The sequence below is a fragment of the Protomyctophum parallelum genome, assembly GCF_964188405.1.
Source record: "Protomyctophum parallelum genome assembly, chromosome: 16".
Taxonomy (NCBI): Eukaryota; Metazoa; Chordata; class Actinopteri; order Myctophiformes; family Myctophidae; genus Protomyctophum; species Protomyctophum parallelum.
Genome location: NC_139711.1, coordinates 12,409,053 through 12,432,789, shown reverse-complemented (window position 1 = coordinate 12,432,789; position 23,737 = coordinate 12,409,053). Strand labels below are relative to the sequence as shown.

Below are 23,737 nucleotides of genomic sequence, written 5' to 3'. Positions count from 1 at the left end.
GTCTGTCTGTCTCTCTCGCTCTCTAACAGTCCTTGAGGGGGTTCAGGGGGCAGGGCCCTGCCCAGCTACATTTCTTAATATAGCATCAAAATCAGTTTAACAACATTAACCCTGTACATTTATTTGATTTATTTTTTTAAAGAGTACCGTACGCCCCAATTCAGTTACCGGTAATTGATTTCTCCCCACACACATTTCTGTGTTGTCACTTGTCACTGCTGCAGTCAGTGCTGTATCCTACTCACTCAATATAGAGCCTTCATCCTACATTCCCCGCTGCCCGTGCGGCTCAGGGTTAGAGTTGCCAATTGGGAACCGCAAGGTTCCCAGTTTGATCCCAGGCTCCCTCGATGTCCTTGAGCAAGACAATGAACCCCTAATTGCTCCCGATGTTCAGGTTGGTGCCTTGCATGGTTTCCTCCACCATCTGTATATGAATGTGTGTGTGAATGTAATGCACAATCTATGTAAAGCTTGGGGACTAAGCTTGGATAAAGGCACTATATAAATGCACCATTTACCCATAGGATTATGGGCAATGACCAATATCACCTCCCTGCCCAGCATAGATGACCGACAAAGCCAGATTCACCACGTTGGATTCGAACATACAACCTCCGGGGTGGTGGGCACTGGGCAGGGACTTTATCACTGCGCCACCCGAGCGACACAAATAGATTATCTACAAACTAACAATTTTGAAAAACATTTGAAAACAAATCTTATATAGGGGTCCCTACACAAAATATTTTCAAATGAGGGTCCGTGGCCAAATGCATATGGATTTGTGGCCAAATGCATAATGGATTTGTGGGTCCTTGACATGAAAATGTTTGTGTGTAACTGTACTGACAGATAACACACACACACACACACACACACACACACACACACACACACACACACAAGTTATATATTTTGTGTGTGTGTGTGTGGGGGGGGGGGCAGGTGACACACACACACACACACACACACACACACACACACACACACACACACACACACACCAGTCATGAATGTATAGGCCTATGTCTTCAGTTATGTTTGAGTATTATAGGCTTCATGTCATGGATCTATTAATTATCTGATTATGGATGTATTATGTTTCAGTATTAAAGACATCTGGGATGATCTCCATTGGAAGTCTCTTCTGGCTCTGCCAGCCAGCCAGCAGTAGAGTATCTTTAACCTTTGAACTCCAGAGTGTGCCAGTACTCCGCCATATTGACTGTTGTCTTGACTGGGGAGAGAGAGAGAAGACAGACAGAGGAGAAAACATTAACTGTCCCAGAAAACAAACCCCCACCAAAACTGTGTGCTCCCAGTACAAACCACCATCCAAAAAACTGGTGCAAACTGGGCGACAAGGACGCTACACGCGCGCGTGGTGTAATAATGGCGAGGAAGAAAGGCAAGCAGCAAGCAGGAGGAGGATCCGGAGGGCTCCAGGTCCAGAAGGAGCTGATGGCAGCCGGACAGCAGCCGAACAACAACCCCGTGTCTCCCCCCGGGCCCGGCGGCGATGCGGCGGCGGGCCCGGGGACGGGCACGGGCGGCGGGGCTGGGGACGCGGCGCTGGGGCTGCTGGAGAGACCGGCCATCACAGCGGCCACCCGGGCGAACAACCAGGTTAGCAGCATTAGCAGCAACCGTTAGCATGTTAGCCTAGTAGCTTGGCTGGGATGGGAATCGCCAAGGATATGTCCGTGGTGTCACCACGACACAGTGGAACGGGAGGAACTCAGTGGAAGTAGCGCCAGTCCTTGATTTATGCTCTGCCGATCGCGCGCCCGAAAATAGCCGACCCACAAGCTCACGACGCCCACTACGCTTCGCGTCCTGTGAGCTTGTAAATCGGCTATTTTTCGGCACGTGACACTTCGTACGAATTAAGGCTGGACAAAAATACGCATTTTCAATTAAACTAGTTAAAAAAAAAGTATATTTTTTCCTCCTCGGTAGAATGACACATGTCGAAAGGGTCGCGCGATGTCCATCATAAATAATACGAATGGTTGTGTACATGCACTTCCGCACACTGATGTGATGTCTCTCGTCTCATCCTTTGCGTCTTTCATCAGACAGCAGAAGCAAATCGCTGCAAAAAATAGCTGCTAGCATTGCTGCTGCTGCTGTTTGCAGCCCAGCAGCAATGCTAGCTAGCACTCCTCTGCTAATCCCAGCATCCTCCATTAAAGCTTTGTGTTTATTTATGTACTTCATCCTGCAACGAAGGACTGTTAACTTTCATTACTCTCGCTGACCTCTCGAGTTATTTTTCATCCCCGTGTATTTCATAATGTATTATTTATCTGGAGATGGTTCACGTCATATTTGCTACACTTGATCAGTAAACTGATACAAAATAGCCTAGAAATAATTACAAAATGATAATTCTGATAACAACAAAACCCCTTTATTGTTACTTTATTTTGTATTTAAAAATTTAAAAGCATCCACCCACAGCACAGCAGTCAGGCTGTCGTTATCAATGCAGGCATTCTCCAGGTGACATTGTCCCCGTGTGTGTCTCGGACAAGTTGTCTCTCTTTACTAACATTTCGAATGCGTCCTTCAGCCAAATGATGATCTCAGCTTGTTGAGCTTGTTAGGCTAACCTTGGCAAATGTCCAGTCTTATAAGTTGTTATTGGCATTGCTTACACTTGTACTTATTGCTTTACACTTGTACTATAGCTCCAGCTAAGATATGTCATTGTCTTATCACAACAGTGGTTAATGTTAACCAGCTTGTTCTTTTCAACTTGAAACTTTTCATTTTATTTACCGACCATGCTCTATTTCTTGTTTATGTAATGGTCACTGTGGTGTAAAAAATGTTAGATTGGCTCAGGCAAACCAAGCACTAAAAGCAAGATCTTGGCAATGGCATGCTCATTGCTTGCAGACTGTGTAGCTAGCTAACATGCTGCTTTATGTGATTGATACCTTTACTGTTGGCAAGTGAGTGGTGCCCCATTACCACATTACATTTTATACCACATTATCTGTCATAAATCATAAGTCACAGTACACATTTATCATAATTGTTTGGAGCATAATAAGTAGCAAGTGCAGCCCGGGTTCATTGCTCTCCTGAGTCCTCCTTGTAACTCCGATTCACTTCGTATCTCTCTTTCACGGGCTTGATATACCTTTCTTGTGCACTGTGTTGTGCCACAAAAATAGTCGATCTACAAGCTCATAATGCTGGCGCAGCTGTTTCCGGTGCGCGACACTGCCGCTCAACTGAGTATAAATCAGGCTTTGATAATGAGGCACGAGAGTGATGATCATAGGAGCATCGATTGATCTCTGTACCTCTTTCATCTTCTTTTAGCCTATGCACACCTGCTGTCTCCTGTGCCATCGTGAGTTCAAGGACTGGGGCCAAGGCTCTCCGAACGGCCTCCCCGCGGGTCACGGGACTAAGCTAGCCGATGCCGTGCCGGCGCTGTCCCAGGCGTTGTTGCGGGAGGTCCCGGGGCGTAAGCTGGCCGACGCGGTGCCCTCGCTGTCCCAGTCACTGCTGGGAGAGGTGCCGTTGTGGATCTGTCAGAGCTGTCGTAAGAGTGTGGAGGAGGAGGAGAGACGGAGTACGCAGGAGCAGCCCACGGCGGTAAATGCAACGATGGGACCGATGATCATATTGCTTGACTTTTCATACGTTTGTTGTCTCTCAAGCTGGATGGCTACAAATAGTCTAATCCTGAAAGCAGAGAGCGGAAGCTGTCACCTGTTGTATTAGTCAGTTCCGTTATCTTATAATAGGCCTACAATTGTTTTTTATTTCCATTTCTGCTAGCGTGGGGAGGCAGGGCATCCAATTCACTCCTATCTTAAAAAAGATCAACGCATCGTTTGCATGCCCATTACTTTGACTGTTAAGGGGAAACGTTTGAAAGTTGTTTCTGCTTTGAGAGACAAATACATTTGTGATACATTTTACGCACATCCTGAGCCAAATTGCAAAACACAGCATGCACCACTGTTACATGACAATTTGCATATTAAGCCTGCACACACAAACATATTATGCACTCATAAATGTACATACGGTACACACATTTAAATAGACTGTTATAGACGCATACAAGTTTAGGAGTAATACCCATGCTAATACTTGGCAGATTTTCTTTCACTTCTACTATTGTTGCTTCTTAAATCATGATTTCTTTGTTATTGCTGGAGCAATGTTGAGGAATGAAAAACAAACCATTTTAAAATCTTGAATCTTGGAAAAAAGTAGGATAATTTAAATCGTTTCCGGATCGTCTTCATTAAAAACCGACGCACAAACCTGAAGAAGATCTGCAACAAAACATGAAATACAAACAAAAAAGAAGAAAAAAAGAATTTCCCCACGCATTACAAGCTCTCCTTTGTAAACTAGACAACATGCAACTTGCTGTTGTCATTTGGTGGTAAATGATAAATAAATCTCATAGACTGAAGTGTAATCATCATTCACAGCTGAGGGTGGTGCCCTGTTCTTGTCAAGAACAACCACTGTAGGAAAATAGATCTGAGCTGTTTTGTTGGATCGCCTCACTGACTCTCTATCCTCTCTCTCTCTCTCTCTCTCTCTCTCTCAGGTTAGATTATTTACTTTAAAATATGACATCCTATTGTTTTGTTTAAGTGTCTCTGACATAGCATGCCTAACAGACATGAATTTGGCTTTCTTGATCGGGATGACATTTCCATGTAATGCAAAACACAACTGCATTCACAAGTGTTTGCTTGTCATATTAAACATACAATAATTCTAGTCGTGTAGACAAGTTTACTGGACCACGGATGGCAAAGTGTTTTTCTAGTATTCTTCTAATCAGTTTTCTAACTAAACTAAAATTTATTTTTTTCAGTTAATTGCTCAGCCCTAGTGTCCGATCTGTTCTTTTTCTTGTTCTGTATTAGACTTAATACACTACATATATCTGTGATCTGTTTCTTGTTCTATAACACTACATAAATCTTTAATAACGCCATGTCAAAGTCAATGTTAAAATGTCCTTGGGCATGTCAATGTAGACCATCCTAGATATCAGTAACGGTTAAACTAATTATTATTGTTCTCAAACCTTTAAATTTAATTATTCAAAAGGTCAAGGTCAATCCATTTGTAAACAGTACAGACTTGTAAGGGTCCATTTAGGAAACCCCCCCCCCCCCCCCCCCCCAGGAACCAGGGTCCTGGCCTGGATACCACTTTGAGAACCACTGAGTTAAATGAATGTTTTCTTCTGTGTTCCTTCCTTCCTCAGGTACCGCTGTCCCACTCGTCGTCCTGCAAGTCCCAGAGCTGTGGGAACGGTTACCCAGAGCAGAGCTCCGTAGACTGGGATCCCAGCTCCTTCCTGTCAGCCCACAAACTGTCAGGCCTCTGGAACTCTGCCCACACCAATGGAGGCGTGCACTGTAACCACACGGCTGCCACACACTCGCAACAAGGTCCGTCAACTCGCCACGCTGTTCCATGGCAGTGGCACCACTGTTTGCTCATATGTTTGCCTCGTTTATTTCTTGATTTCCAGGGCTCCAGACCACTGTTAGCGGACACATTTTATGGAGCAAATATCACCCTTTTGTTTAGTTTCCTACTTAAAAAAAACATGTTTTGTAAAATATTTAAAAAAAAAGTTTAAACAAGAAAAGTCACAACTTCAATTAAAAACAATTCCAACATTTTCCAAAAGTACTTCCATAACATAAGAATCATAATTGTGTCCTTGTCTCGGTTTCCAATGGTTGGATGTCCTTCTAATAGATTTTGAATTGCTCTCAACATTTCTATCGTTCATAAAATCGTGCTGAAAGTGATCCAAACGGTTCCGTCCACGACTATAGTTGTGGTTACAGTTGTGGTGTGGACACTGCCATCTGTTCGAGTTGTAACGCTTTTTAACCCATTCAGACCTGAGGCCGATTCTACAAATGCTCAGTAGTTTTCACGCTTTCAAGATTTTTTTTTTTTTTTTAAATAGCAGATCGCAGCTTGTACATGTGAGCTTGTATATTTTTAACCTCTTAAACCCCAGGGGGCTAAATGGATTAAATTGGCAACATCGGAGTTGGAACCGGAGACCAATTGTGTCTCCATTGACCCGCTGAGTGCTGTTCAGAGGTAGCCTGGTTAATAAACCAGACTAATGTCACACGGACCGCGGGATATTAGTCTGGGGAGGCTCAGCTTGGATTTCATTTCCAGGGCGGCGGGTTGAAACATTTTCTCTTTGACGCAATTGGTCAGAGCTACTGTCAGTCAAAGGTCTCAAGCATTGAAAGTCACTGTACCAAAGCCCGCCCATATTGCATACCGTGTCCCGATTGGCCGCCCCATTTCTCTGGTGTAGGAAATGGGCGTACAATTGAGCCTCTCCAGACCGTAATCCGCTGGCAGGCAGCCGTTTTGCCAACGGCTGATTCGGTCTGGTTTATTAACCAGGCTAGTTCAGAGGTGGACAGCCGCTGCCCCCACCGGTGGGGGCAATAGGGCTCAAGATAGCCAACGTATTAAATTTAAAACGACACGCACCTGGTTTTAATCGGTTAAAATGAAATGTCTATAGGGATCGTTATTGTGCCTGGTGTGAATGGCCCGGCCTTAACTTTTTAATTGGTTACCTTTCATATGCAACAGCATATCGTTGCTGTCGGGCAGAAACGTCTTATCTCCATAATGTAATGTTTTGTGTTTTTTTCCTATAAATTTATGCCCTACTTGATCATACTACACAGCATCACTTAAAATTACAAGTAGCAGACCTACAAGCTTGTCGATTTTTAAAATTGTGAATCCTGAAAAGTAACAGTTTTGGACAGTTTTGGAGGTATAATTTAGGTCTATAACAGTTGTACCGTTGCATCCAATTAAACATTTCAGTTGCACCTGACATATTCCTGGGTACATATGTGCCTAAAATGAATAGTGTCAACTTGAGACCTTATTTATGTTCTGCTAAACATTATAATCTAGTCACAAACAGCAGTATCAACTACTTAAGCCCCTTTTTACTTTTACTTCACTGTGCGACGGTGTCACACAGCGAAGATAGACTATCCATAAGCTCACAACGTGTTGTGTGGCAATGCGTTGAGTGTGTATATCTGCTATTTTGAACATTCGGAAATGTTCATCTACAATGACATGCCCAAAATAGGGATACACTGGTTGAAAGTGGCAAGTTGTAAATTATTGTATAATGTTGCATATATCTGGTTTCGTGCATTTTGGAATACCACCCTACTACTCTGTAGTAGGGTGGCAGTGCGCTCTCTTATAATGCCTGGCTTGTAGAGACTCGGTTTGCCTGCAGGCAGTCATTCTGGGTGTTAAAAATGAAAGCACATGGTCTAATACCCAATATCCTGCTTTGCTGAAACCTGTCTGCCAACATTGATATCTGAAATGGGGCTCAAACCTGCAGAACAGCCAGCCAAAGTTTGCAATTCATAAATGGATACTTCCGTTTTTATTTAAATTAAAAGTTGTTACTAGAAGGCACACAGTTGGCCACACACATTGTTTTTGGTCCACATACTGAGTAGCAAATCGTATGCCTCACCTCTTGGTAAAATAAGGAATCTTCATTAAAATAAACATGATTAAATTACATTATTTATCAGTGGCATTTTTAAGCGATATTCATTATACAGGGTACATATAGCCTGTGATCCAATTTAAATTGTTTGCAACTTTGCATAAAGCTTAATAGATTTTGATCTTGATTACCCACTGAACTTTCTTTAGAAATTAGTCTACTTAATTAATAAGTAAAATAATAATATTTTCTTATGCATCTCAGAATTATTATTGCCATTCAATTGCTTTGATCCACCCTGGTATCCCCATTTCGGGCCTGGCATTATGGCTGGAAATTTCTAAACTTCTTTTGAAATAAAATAGCCACTCAATGTGACACGCTGTGAGCCTGTAGATAGAAAAAGTACTAATAGTGTAAGGACAATATCATATATTTGACTGGTTGTAAGTCTGGCATTTCTTTGGCTTGCTAGAGAAGCTGGTAAGTAACATTGCCAAAGATATTGATATTGTCTGAGAGATGAGTGCTTAGGAACAGCAAGGCAGTTGAAACCCTTTCACAAGACTTAATTAAGAAAAGGTCCTTCAAATCAGTTGTCCAAGAACAACTACCTTGAACTTTACTTTACACATATTGTGATGTCAGGAGAAACAAACAACAACATACATTTACATCTATTTGATTTAGGAAAGCCTGTCAGTGTGAGAGCTAGTCATGACAGAGATTGTATTGGCAAAGGAGAGACAACTGGCGCTAATTAGCTAACATTTTAGCTTGGCAGCCTAGAGTTGGCTGGAGGATGTTTTATAATTACCGTACGTAGATGGGAGCGCTGTTTCCTATGGGTTTCCTGGCAAAGCACAATGAGCCCAATTTTCATTGAAGCTTGAAGCTTGTTTTGAATATGTTGCAGTTTACACCAGTTGCAATTTCACTTTTGCAGATCTTAGTGAGTGTTCCAGGTTAATTGCTTTCGTTTGTCGCTTGACCCACCTAGAAAAAAAAACGGAAGATTGTAAGCAGAATAAGTGGCTGTGTCGGCAGACAGGGAAAGATGCGCGCACACACTTTTTATTTAATTTCACTTCACCCAGATTGAAAAGTTGCCTTCCCAAAACAAAAACGAATTAACTCAGATATTCCTATAATTCCTTGATGGCAAGTAATAGCGGCACTGGTCTGGGAGGTAGAGTTGTCGTCTCTCGTCTTGTAATTGGAAGGTTCCCGGTTTAATCCCGGGCTCCTCCTGTTGTGACGTGCCGTTGAGCAAGACGCTGTACCCTAACTGCTACCGATGAGCAGGTTGGTGCCCTTGCATGGTTTCCTTCTCACATCAGGGGGGTATTTATTTATTAACACAATGAGTGCCGGGATTTCTTTCAAAATAGGAGCTCGGGATGCCGGGCAGATATGGCAGCTTTTACTCCCCATAGGAGCGAAATTAATTTAGTCCCTTGTTTGTGCCAAATCTGGGTTGCACATGGTTTGTTGAACTCCCTCTGGTGTGGACTTCGTTAGACAGGTACATTGGGTATCTTGGTGGTGTATCGAATCTTGTGGACCAGACCCATTGCAAGATGCTGTACTCTTCACCCTAAGCCATTCCAGCCTGTCAAAGTGGGCAGGGGTGAGGTGGGTTCAGGGAGTGAGGCCAAGTAGTATGTGTGATCATGAACTTAGAAGATGCCTATTAATATATATTGTCACAATATCTTATTGGTGGTGTCTTTCATTACTGTGTGTAAGGTTGTGACTAGACTGAAATATTGGTGCTTGCAAAGTGTGCCATTGGAATTGTAACTAGGATAAATGCCAAGAAAGGAAGAAAGATGGACAGAATGAAAGTTAGTGCTCACTTTGACTGCCTAATCAAAGCCTGAAATCTTGTTATGCTGTTACAGATACAGATCTAAATTGTAATGGCCACATAGTCAACAACAAAGTCAGCCTGTTATCCTCGTCAAATATAGCATGAATTGGAGGATTCATGTCCTAACAAGACTTGGAAAAACATTTCCACGCCTTGATCGTCAGCAGGTTAGACTACTGTAATGTAATATCGTCACTGTCCAGGTGGAAACCTTGTATGTCCAAGACTGTTGCTTTTCAGGAAATGCAAAAAGGAAATTAGAAAATATGTAGTTTATTTTTTAGTTACAAGCTCTTGATGATACTTCAGAGTTCTGGCTAGATAGGCTTGTAGATGTGAGGTCCGACAGCGACGATATACAGAAGCAGCTCATTCAGAATGTAGCACTAATTCTCTCATTCACAGTGTGAGTCATGTCTCTGACTTTACATTATGAACCCTTGACAATAAAACTATTAATTGTTCCCAGAATAGAATGGGGGAGGAAAAGAAAAAAAAACATGGTGAGGCAGTGTTTAGTTGTTATCATGACACACAATAGGTGGTGCAATTATACTAATGATTTTATATTTCACAATTATGTAATTATGATAGAACAAATGAAATATGAAGAACAAGGAAGAACAAAATTCTTTACAGTTTCGTTTCAGGAAACATTTCAGCTTATACATGTTATTTTACACCAAGCTTTTGAGAAACGACGTCACCGATCATTAGCATATAATTTTTACATGTTTTTATATCACTGTTAACTTTAAAACGTATCATAATGTTGCATCAACTGCACCACGTCACCAGCGAGCAAAGGCTCTGCTGCATCCAATAATACATAATATATCAGCCTACTAGTCCAGTGCGGACTGGTGATTTCATTTGTATTGGTGTGAAGCTTGAAAAATAGGTTAATTGCGGACCGCTACAGAGAAACCTTTTTTCTCTGATATTAACCTACCAATAAGGACCCGGGCCAAATGCCATTGTACACCAACAACAAGTCTATGCGTGGTGTGTGCATGGCCATGTGAAACTATTCTTGTGCCGTATTTTGCTCTCCGTTTCATGGTCATGGAGGGAGAGAGAGAGAGGGGTGTGAATGCAATCGCATCAAATAGCGTGGTTGGTCAGAAGAAAGTATACAGTGGCAGCGGTGGCCAAACGGATTGCGGAGTGGTCTTGATACCGGAAGGTCGCCAGTTCGAATCAGCGGTCCGACACGTTAAAAATGACCACCGCTGAAGTGCCCTTGGACAAGGCATTGAACCACTACCATGAAATGTTCTATGAAATAAGCAGGGCCTGGCTGTAAACAAGTATCTGATGCTTAGTCCAGTTACCCTGGGTAAACATAGTACCTTTCCTTTCCATGTCCAGTGAGCATATATGGCACATCTCTCTCCTGTTTAGGTAATAAAGGGCGCACCCTTGACTGCATTCACTGTGCCTATACATGCCGACCATGTGCGCACGTGAACCTTTATTAGCCTACATTATAATGTGACATTTATTATACAACTCGAAAATAGCCACTCTACGAGCTCACAACTGGTTGCGGACGCGACACTTCTATAGGTCTGACTCTGCTATTTTCTGTACAGGACTTGCCAGAGCAATGGTAAAGTGTCTATCATTTTTGAGTGGTGCAACCACTCCCTTACAGAGCTACATGTGTGTGGCTGGCTGGGTGGGTGCCTGGGTCTAAGCATGGAAATAGCATGGTTGTTTTTCACCACCTGTGCGCAACCTAACACGCACACAAACGCACATATTAACTGTAAATATGATGATTTCTGGTGTGACACTACAGTACAGTGAGAGTACAGTACAGTAGAGGGACCCCCACACGGTAACTCTGTCATTTCTGAACTGTTTCGGACATGGGGCGGTTCGCCGGGAACCGGGCCGGCACCTGTGGGTCTGGAACTTCCCGGGACCCCCACACGAAGTTGCACCACTCACTTCACACGGGTGTTATTTTAAATTATATGGAGAGAAAGGTCGGGGTTCGGAGATTTATGCACATGTTCCACTTCCACTCACAATTTAGGCTTTTAAAATGTGGTACTTATTCTTTCATTAAGAATAAGAAATATGATAGGCCTATGTATGTATGTGTACAAACCTGCTGCTACTGCAGTGATTTTCTCCTGTGTTAAATGCATTTCTGTGTTTGTGTGTGAGGACGGACACATATCTCTGTCGTATGAGCAGGGATTTAAAAAAACATGTAGGACGGAAATATCCGCTTTGCATAAGATCCGTATAGGTATACCTAAATGTAATGCCTCAAATCCTACAATTCCAAGTGCTTGTTACGGTGGGGCCTGAAAAGGTTGAGAACCACTTAAAACATTGATTATTAAACTATTTCAAATTTGAGTTCATTCACAAAAATAATTACGATTAATTATTTAATTGTGTTTGTAGCATTGAACATTGCAACAAATAAATAAAGAATACATGAGTAACCTGGTTCACCTGGTAATCAAAAATGCACAGGGCAAATATACAAAGAGATGACTGACATTCATTATAATTTTATACTTGCGGAAATAGCTGATCTACAAGCATAAAATGCGTGACTGAGCATAGCAGATAATCTATTTCAGCCTTTTTTTTTATGTATGAACTTTTTTCCACATGGAAACGATTATGACGAAATAATTGCGATTATCTCAAGTTATTGTGATTAGATGATCATGTTAAAACTGTGACATGCCTAACTGTTTTTATTATTCTCTAGGTCTAACGGGGGGATCATCGGCCTGTCACGAAAAAAGAGGCTCCCATGAGGCGCCTGGGAAATCTGCTAAGACTTCTGGGACTAAAGTGTGTCCCTACAGTCACCCCTCGTCCCAGAACACTACCAGTGGCTCCTCGTCCGCTGGGAACCCCCTGTCTACCTCAGCGGACCTTTGTAAGACCACCCCCAAGCACTTCAAGACCATGTGCCGTCGACCCACCCCACCAGGTGAGGAGGGGAGCAGAGCTGCTGCTTCTTAATTATTATTATTATTTTTGGGGGGATCTTTCTGGCGTTAATGATAGATACAGTAGTCTGACATGAAATGAGGAGACAGAGAGGGGGGGTTGACATGCAGCAAAAGGTCGTTGGGATCGGGAGTCGAACCTGCGACATTAACAGCCTAGGTGCCTAGACTGCTACGCTAGCCGGCCGGGCCATCGATTAGCTTCTTCAAGATTATTCTGTCGATTGCCTTTTCAATTAATCAAAACATTTATCATTTGTTTTATTTTATATAATCAAAAAATCGATGCAATTGCGTGAAAATAGTGAACGTTATCTGCTATTTTTGCCATTTTTCAAAGAAATTGCAAGAAATCACCCCCCCCCCCCCCAATCAGTTTTTTAAAATAATGGATTAAATTGATTACGGTAGATTGACTATCCGTTGCAGCTTGACAGCCTACAATAACTGCACTAGTGCTTTATTGAGATGAAACATGTTGCAGCATGATTGGTTTCGACTGTTAAATAGCTCAATAATTGAGCCATCATTTATTTATGTGACATTATATAACAAATGTAAAACATACGTAGAACCCCCCACCATCCCTGTTCTTCACAATAGATATTGATTTGAGCTTTGAAGTCGTATCGGTCAGCCCTAATTCACGCTGTTCTCTCCCTTTTTCCCCAGGTGAAGCCTTCCACCCCAGTGACCATCACCAACACTCGGACCTATCCGTACCCCCCAACAGTCCCACCGGTCTGTCGTCCCAGCATTCCTCCTCGCTCTTACCCCCCAAGCAGAGCTTGGGGGGGCAGCAGCATGGCCACGTTCCCTCGCCCACAAGCCCTGGCGTGGTGGCGACCCACGCTCCTTTCCCCCCGCTGGCACCAAACCTCCACGGCCCCGCAACCAAACTGGCTTCATCGTCACCCTCTGGTCCGGACAGCCCCACGTCGCTCCACAAGCCCAGCCCGTGCAAGAACTCCCACATTCCGGCTGTCAACACGCAGCACAGCAAATTAGGCGCCTCTCTCATGGGCTGTAATCACCCCTGTAATGGACACAATGGGGGGACGGTAGCTTCTTCCAATGTAGGCCATCTACCAGCTGGAGCCTGCAGGTAAGACGTTTGTGGTGCAAATTGAATGTTTTGGACTATGTGAAACTGCAAAATGAACTGTGCAGAGACTCTTACATTAGATTTATTAGACCTTTGTCTTAATTCTCCTGATGTAATTCTTCATTGACTTTGGCTTTTAATTTTACATTGTTGTTGAATACATTACAACGTGCAAGCATTTTGTCAGCAATGATGTACTGTATGTACAGATCCTTCTCAAAAAAGTTTGAATATCATAATGTTAATGTATGCAGTCAATACTTGCTCTGGGGGTGGTATGTAGGTGATCAGCCCTGGTTTGATTTGATAGCAGCTTCATTTGTATTGTTGAGTCTTATGTCTCACACCTTCCTCTTGACAATACAACCTAGATTATCTTTGGGATTCAGGTCAGGCCAGTTGGCCGGTCAGTTAAGCACAGTACTACCATGGTCAGTACAACAATTACTAGTAGTGCCGGCATTGTCTTGACTGGAAAAAAGGCCTGTTAACATACGGAAGCACAAAGTGGCACAAAGCGACCAACTATCAGGATATTTTAAGAGCTTCCATATTGAGAATTTGAGCAGAATCTAGGTTGTATTGTCAAGAGGACTCAACAATACAAATGAGCTTAAAGCTGCTATCAAAGTAAACCTGGGCTTCCACAACACCAACAGTGCCACAGGCTGAGACATAATATAAAAACACCTGCGTGGGTGACACGTATTCAAATCTGAGGTATTTCCTGACACGACCTTTGACACGATTCTGTTTTTGTTTTGACATGAATTTTGACTTGCAAGCTGGCTCAGTGGTAAAACATAATTTAAGAACACATGCGTGGGTGACCTGCGTTCAAATCTGAGGTGTGTGTGTGTGTGTGTGTGTGTGTGTGTGTGTATATATATATATATATATATATATATATATGTGTATACATACATGCATGCATACATGCATGCATATACATACACACACATAGACACACACACACCTCCTTTTAACGTGAATTTGTGGTATTTGCAGGGACCAGGCATGTAAGGGCCACAAACCGTCAAACGGGACGTTGTGCCACGCCCCGTCAGAGCTGGAGGAGGGCGAGGACGAGGACAGCAGTTCGGAGAGGAGCTCGTGCGCCTCGTCGTCCACCAACCAGAAGGACGGGAAATACTGCGACTGCTGCTACTGCGAGTTCTTTGGACACAACGCGGTAATTCACCGTAGAACGATTTAGCCTATAGTGGCATGACCAAAGTAGTGATGCCAGTTTGAATGGCATACAATAAATATACATTATAATCATCTTTAAAGGACAGAGGGGAATATTGTTCTAGGTCTCTTGAGACTTGTGCCACACAAACAAAATATGATTGAATCATATAGAATTACAGAAAAGGAGTAAAATCCAAGGACTCGCTCTATAGTAAGAAAATATATAGTATCTATACCCTTAGCTCTGCCCATCTAGTCTTGGCAAAGAGATAACTGGATTAGCTTGTGGATGATGGGCCAATTGCTCTTTATGATCCTTCATCCTTCTAATTCTTTTCACATATCTGTACTATATCTTAGTACAAAATGCTAACTGTTGGCTCTCTTTTTGGAAAGATGGGCTTCCACTCTGATGCGCCATATACCCCACAAGATTAAGGGAAGAAAATATATACATATTTACTGATCCCCAAGGGGAAATAATGTTTCCTGCATGTGACGTGTGCTGCTGGGTGAACCCACAGGGGAGCAGTTGGATGATTAAAAGTGTTTTGCACAGGGACTTTTAAACATGAAGCCTGGACGAGCTGGGGATTAACTCCCAACGGGCCACTCTAGCTACTGAGTCGAAAAAACGAATGAAATTAAACCACCATTGGGCTCGCATCCAAATAATTGACACAAATCCCTTTGGTAGTAGCCAAGGACAATACCAGCGTGAATAGAGGAAGATAACCCACCCTGGTGGTCTCCTATCCTTAACACTAAACCAAACGCAAGCAAGACGAAAGCAAAGAACAGAACAAACAAAGGTCTTATGGAGAGTACGCCAGGAGGGCCATTTAAATGTTGAAGGACCTCCAGCTCCAGCACTTGTGATAAAGAGAAGGCAAAGAAAAAAAAGGTGATGATCCTGCTGCTTAAAACAGCCTGCCACCCTTTGAAAAAGGGCCATGTTTGGCACAAGAGCAGAGTAATACTACACCACAGCCAGCAGAGGGGGTGGAAGAGGCAGTTTGCTACAGATGACCACAATAGAGCGTCGCAGTCCCGCCCCCTCGAGAGACCCGGAAAATAATTCCCCGTTCATTTTCCTCATAGACTTTTCAGAAAGTATTTATTTAAAGACGTTTATGCCGCGGACAAAGCCAACTCTTGTCGTGACAAATCATGACAACAAACACAATTTTTCAGGCCAAACTAAGAATTAGAAAGTAGAAAAAAACGGCAGGTTACAACACTTCTTTTGTTGGTTTTCTTCTTTCTAATTATTTGTTTGTTCCAAAATATTGTGTGTCTTGTCATGATTTGTCACGACAAGAGTTGGCTTCGTACTACGCTTAAAAGGTCTTTAAATAAATACGTTTTGAAATGTCTATGGGACAAATGCATTGGGATTCATTTCCTGGGCCTGGCGTCATCATGAAAGGGGGCGGGCCTGCGACGCTCTATAGAGCACCGAAGTCTGACACTTTCAGTAGAGGGTGCCAATACTCAGGTTCATGTGTTTTTTTATTTGCAGTGAAATCTCCATAGGGTGATTTTAGGTCACTTCATATAAGAACTGTCTTTGAAAAATAAACGGACCACCCCGGCCTTTCTGTCAGGGGAGTGGCTGTGCGTCGTTAATGATGTCCATTCATATTTGATACAGCCAGTTTCTGGAGAAAATGGAATTAATGTGGCTGCAAAAGCCTTGAAACTACATGTGAATGTCGCTACTAATATCGGTCAATATACGTCACGCCCTAATATCCGTCATGCCAAGCTGTCAACACATTGCGTTCCTGAGATTCCTCGTTGACGTAAGCTCAGCTGGTGGTGACTCGACTCGTGCTAACCACAAAACATTAAATATCAATACAATTTAAATAAACGTAATTAACATTCAGTTTCTGTTGTGCGACGGGCAGATGCAGCCACCCGCCTACCCGGAAATGTAGTCTCTGGGTTGTTTGACTCGTTTCTGACGCTTATTTTGTTACTCTTTGGGTATATTTGTATATTTCCACCTTCAGTCGATGCTTCATATCCATATGAGTGAAAAGGCCGGGGTGATCGGTTTATTTTTCAAACAGTTCTTATATGAGGGCGATCTAAAATCCCCCTATGGAGATTACAATGCAAATAAAAAGTACGCAAACCTGTGGACTGACGCCCTCTACTGACAGTGACGTCAGGACTTCTGTGCTTTATATGGAACTTATTTTAGCCTCAGCTGAATTAACTGCTAATATTCTTTCTCAACGTAGCAGCCAGGAGGAGATAAGAAATCAATAATTGGTAAACCTCAGTGGTATTGTACTGTACACTCGGCTGTGTCCCCTTACAAGTGAGTTATAGATTTGGTCAGCTGTAATGTTTAAGCAGATACGATTTGTGCCAAAACACTGGTTAACAAATGGATAGGCCTGTCACAATTATTTTGTCATAATCGTCATAATGTTGAAAATGTTTCATACATAAAAAAAAGCTGAAATAGCAGATCTACAAGCTTATAACGTGCCACAAGCCTCTATTTGTGATATCTTTTTCCTTTCTTTTTTTTTTACCTATAAAAATAATGAATGTTATTCATTTCTTTGTATACTTCATTTGTTTGTCATATCTCCCCTGTGCATTTTTTGATTACCAGGAAATGTATTCTTTATTCATAGGTTTAACTAATCCTGACAACTAATCATCAACTTCAATTTGTAATGGTGACAACCCTACTAATGGTGACAACCCTACTAATGGATTCTTCTCTCCTTTTCCCTCAGCCCCCGGCGGCGCCGACGAGCCGCAACTACGCCGAGATCCGAGAGAAGCTGCGCACCCGTCTGACCAGACGTAAAGAGGAGCTGCCGCAGCGGCAAGACCCCGACCTCATGGCGGTGGCCAGCAGCAGCGCCATCGACAACCGTGACGTGGACGAGTTGCTGGACTTCATCAACAGCTCCGAACCCAAACCTGTCAACAGCGCCAAGGCCGCCAAAAGGGCCCGACATAAACAGAAAAAGAAGGTATGTGCGATTTTTCCACTCAATTTGATTTGTCTTTCTGGATCGTCTGATATAATATGATTTTTGTTGGTATCTGGCATAATCCTTATCGCCATACACATAACCTTTTTGTTTTATCGTAAATGAATGCCCTGGCCTACTACGTCATTACAGTCACAAGAAAGTATCAAATGGCCAAACTATGAGCTTGTGATGCAACACAATGTGTGCTTGTAGATCTGCTATTTGTGATATTTTTGAAAAAGTATATATAATTAAGTGAAAGTGGTTAATTGTGTTGTGGGTTTTATAAATATTCAACCAAATATTAACCAAAAACAGCTTGAGACTTCATTAGAACACAGGTTGTTTTTTCAACAATACAGCTTTTGGACATGACAAGGTTTCCACCCAACAGCAATGATTTAATAGTCATTATTTGCGTGGTGTTCTTTCCAGGAAAAGGCCCAGCAGTGTCCAGAGGCTACAGGCAGCGACCCTCACTCCACCCCACCCGAGCCGGTCGACGACGAGACCATCCAGGACGGCTCCGAAGCCAGCCGGCTGCTGGACTGGCCTCAGCTGGAGCTGGAGCGGGTCAACAGCTTCCTCACCAGTCGGCTGGAAGAGATTAAGAACACCATCAAAGACTCCATTCGGGCCTCCTTCAGCATGTACGACCTCAACCTGGACGTCAACGACTTCCCCAAGAAGGCGGCCACCTTGGAGGGCAACCACCTTCTGTCCCACCTCAACGGTTCTTCCGACCTGCAGCAGATAGACCTTGATCTGGCCCCGCTCTCCACCTTCAAGAGCCACCTGGACCTGGTTAATGGATGGGAGAGTGCCACCTCGACGATCTCCCCCTCAAGGTTGTTGTAGTTTCGTTAATGTTTTCTTTTGTTTCTTCTTTTCTTTAATTGTTTAATTGTTCAAACACGTTTTTGCTAGTTTCCGTGAGCTTTGTTTTAGTTCAGTTCTATGTAATAATATGGGCTAAACTGCTCAGAAAAAAATGATATAAGATTTCATATCTTCCCAAAATAATAAGCTTATTTATGAAATGTTGACAGACTTTTTTCCTGATTTTTGTTAGCTTTATAATACAGTTTCAGTTATTTATTTTTTCTTAATTTTGGGGGCCTCGCTAAAATGCCTTTCCAGTTCTAGTTTTCATTATTTGGTTAATTTTAGAAAACTAAATGAACCCTGCACCTCTTATCTCCTCTTCCAGCACTACCACCACGGCCACCACCACCACCACCACCACAGTAGGGGGCGTCACTGCAGGCTCTAAGGAGGTCCAGAGACTGCATACCACCCCCAGCCTCTCCAAGCTCATCCGGGTTCGTTCCCCAGAAAGATGCACTTCAACTGGACCTGAAGGTATCCCGCCGCCGGGCCCGGCCCAAGCACCGGCGAGACCGAAGGAGGACACCCCCCCTGACCCCAAAAACTCCCCTGCCCCTGCCAATGCTGCTAAGTCAAAGAAGAGTAAAAAACAGCAACAAAGACAGGAGCAGCAGCCACCGCCGTCTGTGCAGAATCCCACCAAACCCGCCAAAGCAGCCCCGGGGAGCGACGCTCAGAAGACGCACGAGTCTCGGGTAACTGAAACGGCCTCGAACGGTTCAAAGACTGGACACAAGCAAGCAGCTCAACAACACTCCACGGACATCCAGAGAACCGGGCCCAAGAAATCGGACGAGGGCAGGTCATCCAAACAGGCGGCCAACGGGACCACCGGCGGGCTCTCCAACGCACAAAGGGGGAAGGGCGACACAGAGACACGGGGGGGTCGATCTGAGCCGGATTCAGATGGCAAGGCCAACCCCAACGCTCCAGCCAACATCCAACAGCAATCCAAGGGAAAGAACAAGAAGAACAAGAATAAGGGAGAGAAAAAGACTGCTATTGGTAAGTGAGACTCATTCTGTTTATTTGCGCCGCACTATGCTTGTTCTATTTATATCATATACCTATACTGTAGTATGTATATTCACATTGTCTCATTAACATTATTTCCTAGATGATGTATTTCTCCCTAAAGACGGGGACCCAACAGAAATGGACGAGATTGATCGTGAGGTGGAATACTTTAAAAGGTAATAAATTAAATAACTTAAATATAATCTAGAATAGAGGGTATGCGTGTGACATCATACCCGGACGTTATGCGGGACCGCCTACTGAGTGGCAAAAAAATACTTTCTGGCCTTGACAGTGGCCTTGTGGTTAGAGTGTCCGCCCTGAAACTGGGAGGTCAGGGTTCGATCACCAGCTGGGTCATACCAAAGACTGTATAAATGGGACCCAATGACTCCCTGCTTGGCACTCAGCATCAAAGGGTTGGATTGGGGGGTCAGATTAACTAATAAAATGATTCCCGAGCGTGGCACGGCTGCAGTTTACCGCTCCAAGAGATGGGTCAAATGCGGAGAACAAATTTCACTGCGGTAACATGTGTGACAAATCGTACGACTTTGACTTTACATCCAAACAGGAAAGTCTGATCTGCTTACATTAAACAACGTTAAACTCACTTTGCCACTCACGTTATGCATGTGCATGCCCTCTATTGTTTCCAATACACTATTTTCCAATACCTAATGAGATCTAGACCCAATGTTACAATACATATTTAGGCCCTATTTGAACTGCCCACACAATAGGACTGCAACTTTATTTTCGTATACCACCCACAGTCAAAAGGTTAAACCTTTACCAAAAAAGGTCCAAATGCCCATCCCTATTAATTACTTACTTACTTTAAAAGGTAACTAAAGTTACAGAATGCCGTCAGCACATAGGCGGCAAAAAGTGATGCATGGCTTTAAATCGATTGGCTTAAGATCTACTCAGCAACACGTTTGGAGTACAAGAACTCTTCATCAGGCAGCAATGAGTAGTTTGTTGTGTGACAGTGTCATGTGGTGAAAACAGCTAGATCTACACGCTTACAAGCTAATTTTCATATTGTCTAATCACATGCCCAACATAGGGATGCTAAATTGAAAGTAATTAACATGGATTCCAAAGGGAAGTGTCGTAGTCCCTGAGAGCCTGCATCTGTTTCAACCAGGGGGGCAGTCAGCCAGATATTTCGTGAAGCCTCATTTGAAATCGGTAGTTCATATAATGGCCTGTTGTGGCGCTGGACTGGACCCAAAAAGCCATAAAGAAAAAAAAACATCGCGTATGTTCTGAGGGGCGTGGCTACCGTTACAGTCTATGATCGGGATTCCCCTCCCACTCGAGTCAAAATAAAAACCAACGGAGAAGAAGGGGGGGAAGTCCCGCCTCGTTGTCTGGGCAGCCAATGGCCAGCTGGTCCAAAACGGAGCCAGCCAATGGCCAGCTGGTACCAAACGGATCTAGAAAGATGGCGACTTACATCCATATTATTACAGGCTTCATTTTACGTTCATGTTAGACCCGGCGAACGCTTTGTCCATATTTTTTACAGTCTATGGTTTCAACTCAGCAACTGCTCTTACTTATCAATTATTGTTTCGCTATTGTTTACATAGTTTTTATTATAGAGGAATGTTGATCCAAACTTAATCCTACTACGGCTGATAATTATTATAATATGAATTATTATTAGCAGTAGTAGTATATTGATACTTCTTTCTCACTTAAACCACTAATCCATTTTCTTTCCTTCTGTCTCCGTATCTCTCTTCTCTGTAGGTTTTGCCTGGACTCAGCAAAACAAACCCGCGAGAAGGTTGCAGTAAACTGGTCCAACTTCAGCCTGAAAAAAGTTCCATCAAATTCAGCTCAATAACTTGGATGAGTGTCGGATTACAAGTTCACAACGTCCCACCATGAACTGACTCCATAGAGGGGCCTTCTCTCATTCCCTATGTTCTTCTGTTCCCCACTAAGCCAAGGGACCCTGGTGCACAACCCTATTTCCATGCAGAAAGACTTGAGGCCAACGGAGCCAGGGATCATTCACAACAAGGCCAACTCTCCCTCTGATATCGTTGCAATGTTCACTAAATGACAGGTGCAAAATGGAGAAGAAAAAAATTCTGTTAGATCCACTGCATCCATGTGTACTTCATTATGTAGTATGTAAACAGTTACCTTACATTAAATAAATATGTTTTTATCACAAATCTGAGACATTTTAACGTTGTTAAACCTCTGAATTCCTGTCGGTTCAATTTGGTGCTCTAAAAATGCTCTGATGTATTGTTCACCCATTCCATTGTGCATTGTAGTTTTCTAACGTTCTTCCCCTGACACCAGTATATTTAGACAATATAGATGATGATCCAGTTTAGAATATATAACAGTTTGAAGATTGTCCTGTGAAGGAGGGGCTCAAAACGGTTTGCGAACTTGACTTGAGAAAAAACACATCTGCATATTCCACTTGTTGGACTATGTCATTCTGCTCCGCTCTCATGAAGTTGACGGAGTGGATTGATGTTAGTTAATAGTAAATTGCGCCATGCTTGTCGTCCTCTTAACTCCCTTTTGGTGGCTGATCAACATAGATTTAATCGGAGTAGCTTGCGAAGATATTTGTTTTTAAATCGGTAATCAATGAATCGTGTAAGAAAAACAAACGAATGACAATTGTGCTTAATGCACAATCTGCTACAACACTATTCTTTTTGTATGACACGTCATCTTTTAAAACATGAATGTTCTCAATATACCAACGCATAATATTAATGAGATGGGGGAGACCTAACTAAATCTGCTGTGCTCAACACTGCTTCCAGCATAAAGATGTGATGAGTTTTTCAAATTTCCCAGTGCATGATATGTAAAGTGATGCGTACCTTTTTTGGAAATTGACACTACCCTTCCAATCCTGTTTTGACAAAAGTCTCTCACTGCATCTGTAGCTTCAGAGTCTGTCTTCCCTTGCTATTCAAGCTTGAACTTCTCTCTATAATCTCATCGATGTTCTCAAATGCGCTTCTATGCTCTTTGCTGTCCAGCAGAAGGCCGTTTTTGCATTACATGACTACTGTATCGCACCTCCCCCCCCCCCCCCCCCTCCCACCAACCCTAAACTGTTATTGTGACTTAAAAATGCCACACACACACACACACACACAGCTCAAAGGTACACTAGTCCAGTGCACAACATTTAATTTAATGTTGGGACCTATCACATAATGTTTTCACCTAATTATTTCAATGTTTGTACATACTCTGTGAGTTTTTTAGAGGCCTCGTCTGCCTTTGTCATGAGTTTTCTGGGCGGTTGTGTGTTTATGGTATTTTAATCCATTGCTATTATTTTCACAGTGCTGTGGACATTGGTTGCACCCTCTTGATTTCACAGCGTGTCTGAAGACTTGAGTCTTGATTATCCTTCATTGGACAGGAAAAAAAGACCACTGATGTTGATACTGTGGGGAATTGGGGTCCTGGGGTTTAAATGTCAACAGGCTTTATTAGAAGGCTTTTCAGTAAGATGGGTTATTTCTTTCCTAAAAAACAATCTGCTTAGCTTTTTTGTTTTCATATAACATCTGATACTTTCCAGGTTATATTCAACTAGAGAACATTATCTTAAATGTTTGGAATGTAGATTTATACTATACCATTAATAGCCAAGTGTATGTTGGCTATTTCTTGTTTTTGTTTTTTTTTATTATTCACTTTTGATACTGTGAAAATCTTTCATTCAGAAAGATTAAAAACATTACAGTTTTTTGAACATTGCAGTGTGGCGTTTCTTTCCTTGTCCTTTTTAGTTTTCATATTCATAAACATGGTGGGCTTCTAATAGTTGTACAACAGGCTTTAAAGACAACTGTCTGACCAATGTTGCATAATTGGTTCCTGAACCTTTTAAGCCGAGACCCAAAATGTTCATTTTAGAGTCACCCCGGGACCCCAACATACAAACAAATGTAGTCAGTGAATATCAGAAAACATTCTGGGAATAATTCCTTTACCAAGACATTTCTTCAATCAATGTGTATGTAAAGGTGTCTAGTAACAAACACATCTCAGAAAGATTGAAATTCAATATCCCTAAGGGAATCTGTGACAGCTGATGAAAGTTGGGGTACC

General features: G+C 42.7%; 1 protein-coding gene across 1 annotated transcript; it reads left to right on the top strand.

Annotated features, from left to right (window-relative positions):
* The first annotated feature begins 1,074 nt into the window (after positions 1-1,074).
* Positions 1,075-23,385, top strand: fam193b (family with sequence similarity 193 member B). Its single transcript, XM_083785886.1, has 11 exons — positions 1,075-1,629; positions 3,340-3,618; positions 5,267-5,453; positions 12,157-12,384; positions 13,076-13,508; positions 14,517-14,700; positions 17,465-17,707; positions 18,146-18,558; positions 18,921-19,603; positions 19,716-19,791; positions 21,380-23,385. The coding sequence occupies exons 1-11, from the start codon at positions 1,396-1,398 to the stop codon at positions 21,474-21,476; spliced, it is 3,057 nt and encodes a 1,018-aa protein (XP_083642012.1). The 5' UTR covers positions 1,075-1,395; the 3' UTR covers positions 21,477-23,385.
* The last annotated feature ends 352 nt before the right edge of the window (positions 23,386-23,737 follow it).